Source organism: Trichechus manatus, unplaced genomic scaffold (assembly GCF_000243295.1).
Source record: "Trichechus manatus latirostris isolate Lorelei unplaced genomic scaffold, TriManLat1.0 scaffold00133, whole genome shotgun sequence".
Taxonomy (NCBI): domain Eukaryota; kingdom Metazoa; phylum Chordata; class Mammalia; order Sirenia; family Trichechidae; genus Trichechus; species Trichechus manatus.
In genome coordinates, this window is record NW_004444069.1 from 6274905 (window position 1) to 6281400 (window position 6496).

General features: G+C 44.1%; 1 protein-coding gene across 1 annotated transcript in view; it reads left to right on the top strand.

Moving 5' to 3' along the window:
- Positions 1 to 697: 697 nt before the first annotated feature.
- The window catches only part of RBP7 (retinol binding protein 7), a 25325-nt gene continuing 19526 nt past the window's right edge, over positions 698 to 6496 (top strand). Inside the window, exon 1 of the mRNA XM_004385147.2 lies at positions 698 to 810. Within this exon, the coding sequence (XP_004385204.1) occupies positions 738 to 810 (73 nt within the window). The 5' untranslated portion in view covers positions 698 to 737. The remainder of the gene's footprint in view (positions 811 to 6496) is intronic.

Sequence of the window (6496 nt, forward strand, 5' to 3'; positions counted from 1 at the left end):
CTGGAATTTAAACAGCTTTCATGCTCCAGAAATCTGGTCAGAGTTCATAGTTATGTGTCCTTTAAATGACAAGGAATATTCTAATCCCAGAATTTTATATTAGCTTGTCATATTCCACTGAAAAAAATCAATGTCTATAGTTAGAAGAACCAACAGCCTCGTTCTGGACAGGGTGATACCACTCAATAAAATGGCATTTCTCCTTTGGAAAAGGTCATATTCATTCAATCATTCAACAAACGTTTATTGAGCACCTACCACTTGCTAGGCAGTGTGCTAGGCCCTGGGGATACTGTAATGATGAATGAGATGAACATGGTCTCTGTGCTTGAAACTTACATTCTAATAAGAAAGGCAATCAACAAACAAGTTAAAAAAAAAAGATAATTATGTTTTATGATAATTGTGAAGAAAGCTAGCAGAGATGTGAGGCAGAGTAAATGTATATCAGAAGGCTGTTCAGAGGAGATGACTCTTGGAGGTTTTTTAAGAGAGCCCAAGTACTTCCCTGTCCAAGTTCTAAACCAACTAGAAAATAAGCAACAAATACAGAACCAAAATAGCACCTCTTTTTATTAACAAAGTCCTTATCAGAAGGAAGGGGTGTTCCTTGGCAATGCCTCCCACTCCTTTCAGGCCTTCTGGCCCCGCTCACGGTCCCGCCCCCCACCCCGACCCGGGCGGCATATAGGGCCGAGTCCCCGCTGTCGCCCGTCTGCGTCGCCTCCAGACCCGCCATGCCCGACGACCTCAGCAGCACCTGGAACCTGCTCAGCAGCGACAACTTCGAGGGCTACATGCTGGGCCTAGGTAGGCAGGAGGGCCCGGGCCAAGTAGGGGCCATGAGGGGCCGCGGGCTCCAGTCGCCCACCTGGGCGCCGGGGTGGGGGCGGCCGTCAGCCTGTCAGTCCGCGCGTCTTTCCCGGGTCTGTCAGTCTCTATCCGCCCCTCGGCCAAGACTCTTGAGTGCCCGGTGGACTCTGAAGGAGGCGGAGGTGCCGGCGGCGTGACAGCTTTCTGGAGAGACTAGGGGCGGGGGAAGGAGCGTCTGGCCAGGGGTGGGGGGCGCCCCAGCACCAAGCACTTCCCAGGTGACCTACGCCCGCAGCTGCCAGCAGTTCGCTGCTCTGGGTACCGGCTCTGGATTTTCTCGGTCCAGGGACCCTTAGTGAGGTCCTCGGCCGGCAGCGTCGGCATCACCTGGGTGCTCGTCAGAAATGCAGATTCCAGGCCCCACCTGGCCTTGGGAGTCGGGATCTTTGGTTGCAGGGCCAAGAACGGGCTTTCGGGGTGAGGCAGGGCCCGCTAGAGAGCCGCCGTTTTAAATCGTTAGAGGTTTTCCGTCTTCCTCTTTCGTCGAGGGAAAAGAAGCCCACACCTCCGGAGGCTGCTCTCTGGCTGCCCGGGACGCACTGCCTGCCCCGTGCCGCTCGGTTGGTGCCTGAGACGTTGGCACATTGCAGACCCCCACCCCTTCACCCTAGAGTTGGGAAAGGAACTAAGAGTGTGTGTGTGGGGGTGTGTGTGTGTGGGGGTGTGTGTGGGTGTGTGTGTTGGGTCTGGGCCGGGGGTGTGGGTGGGGTCTGATCAATGTCTCTGTTTTACAAAGGACTCAGTGAATTTGTCTCCTGCGGTGATGGCACAACAGCTTTCTTGTGTGCTAATTCCCAGTTTGTCCCACCCTTACTCTTCTTCTTCAGATTTGGTGGATTTCAGCACCTCACTGTTGTGCCAGATACTTTCCCCTACATGACTCTCTTCCTCAGCACTTTTGACAAATGGCTCACAACTGCTGTGTGACAAGTTGGACTGGGAGTATGGAGGCCTGGAGACTGCTGTCGCTCTGCCTGATCTCATTATCCGGTCTTGGGCTTCAATTTCCCCATCTTATTGAAGGGGGAGGAGGAGATCCAGTATTTGTTTTTTAAGATCTCTGAGCGCTTTCTCACACTAACCACTAAGTAGCAAAGCCTAAAGCTTCTCAAGCTGACCTGATTGACCCACACACCAGTCAATCTCATTTCTCAATTCAAATCTCATTTCTTCTCTTTTTCCTATTCATGAGAAGGATTAATACTTATGTTCCCAAAGGCAAATGTCCCGATATTTTACTTTTATCCCCACCCTCAAATCAATAGTGACATGTGGCCTTAAAGCTTTCTTCCTTGTATTCTCTGGCTATTATCTGGCTACTTGTACAAAGGGTAACCAGTAACCAGGCCAACCCCATGTGTGTCAAGTAGAACTGGGCTCCATAGGGTTTTCTTTCTTTCTTTTTTGTATTTTATTGTGGTGAAAATATATGTAAGAAAACATAATGCCATCTCAGCAATCTACCATAATGTTTTCAATGGCTGATTTTTTTCAGGAGTAGATTGCCGGGCCTTTCTTCCAAGTCACATCTGAGTGGACTCAAACCTCCAAACTTTTGGTTAGCAGCTGAGCACATTAACTCTTTGCACCACCCAGGGATTCATACAGAGGGTAGATTAGATAGCAGATGGTAGCTTTGAATTCTGCCTTGTTGTGCTTGCTTTTTAGCAATCTCCATGGCTTTTAACTCAAACCTCTTAGAGAAGAGCTAGTTAAATGGGAATGGAGTTGGAATCAACATTTCAAGCATGGGAATACATGCTGAGTCTGTCAATTGGATGGCTGGCCTAACATGGAAAAAGCAGACTTCTGAGTGTAGTAACTAGTGTTTTTCAAAGTGTGTATTGATGGAATCCTTCATTTCTCCTCCACACTGTCTTGCTTGTTTGTATGCTCTGCTATGGTGCCTTGTATGATACTTTTTTTAAAAAAAAATATATGGTGAAAACTGGGAGAACCAGAACTCTACGAGACTGCCTTGTTTTCCAGGTCTAGCAAGTTTTCCACCTTTGACAGGGTGCATTCTTACCATTTTTCTACCTCTTGGTTTAGTGAAAAATCAGAGAGTTTCCTTCTCTGACAAATTTCTGCCTTACACAGTTTCTGGCTTTCACAAGTTTTACTGTAATTTATTTATTTTGTTGTTGTTGAGAATATACATAGCAAAACATACACTAATTCAACAGTTTCTACATATACAATTTAGTGACATTGATTATGTTTTTCGAGTTGTGCAACCATTCTCACCCTCCTTTTCTGAATTGTTCATCTCCCATTAACATAAACTCACTGCACCCTAAGGTTCCTATCTAATCTTTCAAGTTGCTGTTGTCAGTTTGATCCCACATAGATAGTTCTTCAAAGAGCACAATGCTCAAGGCAAACATTCTTTACTAGTTAAGCTAAACTATTGTTTGGTTTTAAGAAGACTTCAGGGATATTTTTGGTTTAAGGTTTAAAGATTATCTCAAGGCAATAGTTTCAGGGGTTCATCCAGCCTCCATGACTCCAGAAAATCTGGAGTCCATGGAATTTGAAATTCTGTTCTACATTTTCCCCCTTTTGATCAGGATATGTCTGTATAATCTTTGGTCAAAATGTTCAGTAATGGTAGCCGGGCAGCATCCATTTCTTCTGGTCTCATAGCAGAGGAGGCAGTTGTTCATGGAGGCAATTAGCCACGTATTCCATTTCCTCCTTCTATTCCTGACTCTCAGGAGCCCTCGTGGTGCAGTGGTTAAAGCGATCGACTGCTAACCAAAAGGTCAGTGGCTGAAAACCACCAGCGGCTCCTAGGGAGAAAGATGTGGCAGTCTGCTTTCATTGATATTTACAGCCTTGGAAATGCTGTGGAGTCACTATGAGTTGGAATGAACTCAATGGCAGTGGGTTTGTTTGGTTATTCCTGACTCTCCTTCTTCCTCTGTTGCTCCAGGCAAATAGAGACCAATTGTTGTGCCTTGTGTTTGGTACTTTTTTCATGATTTCAGTCAAGGCTTATCAATTATTGCCATGCATTATCTGTCATTGTATTAGATCCTGGAAGATAACAGAGACTATTCATTTATATTATTTATATTTATTATTCAACTTGTTTCACAAAGGATTTAACCACATAGTATTGAATCAACATCTTGCCTTACAATTGCCATTTTTACTTTTGGTTCAAATTCCAGAAAGATACTGCATCCAGATAACACATTTACTCTAATTTACAGTCTGTTTTCCAAAAGAAATACAGATGTGCCAAGGATTTCTTGAATAGAGAGACTATAACTGAGCACTAAACTGGTAACCTGGATAGTTAGCTAGCTGTCTGATTGTTGCTAGCATAATCAAAGTCACTTCTGAGTTCCTCCAGTTTCTCTCTTTGTTAAATGAGGTGATTGGACCAGATCTGCTATTCTAAGAGTGCTCAAGTTACAAGCCAGGGGGTCTCCTAGCATTTTATACAATAGTTGAAATAAGTCTTAAAACCTATTGCCAGTTCCCAACAAGCTGGAAAGAAAATGATTTGGCACACATTGCTATCTGTGTGGCAAACCCTCTCCTGCCTTCCAGGTGTAATGAACATATACTCCAGGGTCAATCTATTCTCCCCAGGTAAAAAGTAAAGGGCTTGAGACCAGAGGAGTCTGGGGTCTTGTTACATAAGGACCCACCAGCATCAGCATCAAGCAGGCACATCTTACAAATGCAGACTCTCCTGCCCACCCCCTCAGATCTTTGAATCAGAATGCATTTTAGCCAGATCCTCAGGTGATTCCAATGCAAATTAAAGTTTAAGAAGCCCAGCTCTTTGATACGTCAAATCCTCAATGGGAAAAATGGCAGAATGGAAATACTGTAAAATTGTTGTTCCTACTTAAATATTCTAATGCCAACTTAAGCGGAAATATCCCGATCTTTCATAAGGACTTCTGCCTGTAGTAGTGACAAATTCATTTCTAGACCCTTCTATTAAGCCAGCTAAATAAAGCTAGACCAAATATGTTTTAAAAAGAACTTCTTAGGGGACATCAGAGAGCTAACAAAATAATACAGAATTAACAGGTTGAGGTCTGGGAAAGAATAAGAATCCAGAGATGTGAGTCCAGCGCTTAGGATGGCTTTTATCTTCATGATGTTTGTGAAGCTAAACTGCGATTTTGGATTTTCCTAAGATTAAGGGGAAAGAGTTTGGAGTCCTGAGTCTGCCAAGTATACCCATTGCCGTTGAGTCGATTTTTACTCCTAGCAACCCTATACGACAGAGTAGAACTTCTGCATATGGTTTCCAGGGCTGAAATCTTTACAGAAGCAGACTGCCACATCTTTCTCCCATGGAGCGGCTAGGGAGTTCGAACCACGGACATTTTGGTTAGCAACCAAGCACTTAACAGTTGCACCACCAGGGCTCCTCTGCCAAGGGTAACCCAGAGAAGGTGAGAGAGAGAGAGAAACCCACTGCCAGCTGAGCGATTTCAACTCCTAGTGACCCTATAGGACAGAGTAGAAATGCCCTATAGGGTTTCCAAGACTGTAATCTTTACAGAAGCAGACTGCTCCTGCGAAGCAGCTGGTGGGTTCAAACCACTGACCTTTTGGTTAGCAGCCAAGCACTTTAACCACTGTGCCACAAGATCTCTCCTGCCAAGGGTACCCCCCCCCCAAAAAAAAAAAACAAAAACATTGCCATCAAGTCGATTTGGACTTGTAGTGACCCGAAAGGACAGAGTAGAACTGCCCCATAGGGTTTCCAAGGAGCACCTCATGGACTCAAACTGCTGACCTTTTGGTTAGCAGCTGAACTCTTAACCGCTATGCCACCAAGGTAGAGACCTATAAATGCCTTACTTTGGGCTGGGCTGTTGAAATGCTGCACCTGAGGAGTAAGGTTGACTAGGAAGTAAATGACCCTTAAACAGATTATAGCTTGGCTTTGAGTCATCTTGGTAGACAGGAATCTGAAGACCTGAACTTGAATTAAGTTGCTTTCAGATAGCTAGTGCCCGTAGGTAACTGGAAAAATCAATTAAAAAAAAAATTCTCTTTGGAGGAGGAGGCCATCACCCAAGGCCTTCAATTATTTCTACAAATAACTTTTAAAAAAATATTTTAACGTTTTATTTTGAAGTAATTTTAGACTTACAGAAATGGTGCAAAACTAAAATGGAGTTTTTCTTTATCCTTCACCCAGCTACTCTTAATGTTACCATCTTACATAACCATAGTAAAAGTAGCAAAATATGGAAATTAGCATTGGTGCAATACTATTAATTAAATTAAGGCCTTATTCAAATTACACCAGTTTTCCACCAATGGCCCTTTTCTGTTCCAGGATCCTATCCAGAATTCCACATTGCACTTAGTTTTTATTTCTCTTTAGTGTCCGTCAGTCTGCAAAGATCCCAGGTCTTCCCTTTTCTTTCCCTTTTCCTTGACAGTTTTGAAGAGTATTAACTAGTTATTTTGTCAAAAGCCGCTCAGTTGAAGAGGGTTCTGGACAGAGCTGGAGAAGGATGTAGAGCATAATTCTAACTCACACACAAAAAAAGACCAGATTTACTGGCCTAAAGGAGACTGGAGAAACCTCGAGAGTATGGCCCCCAGACACCCTTTTAGCTCAGTGGCAAAGTTACCT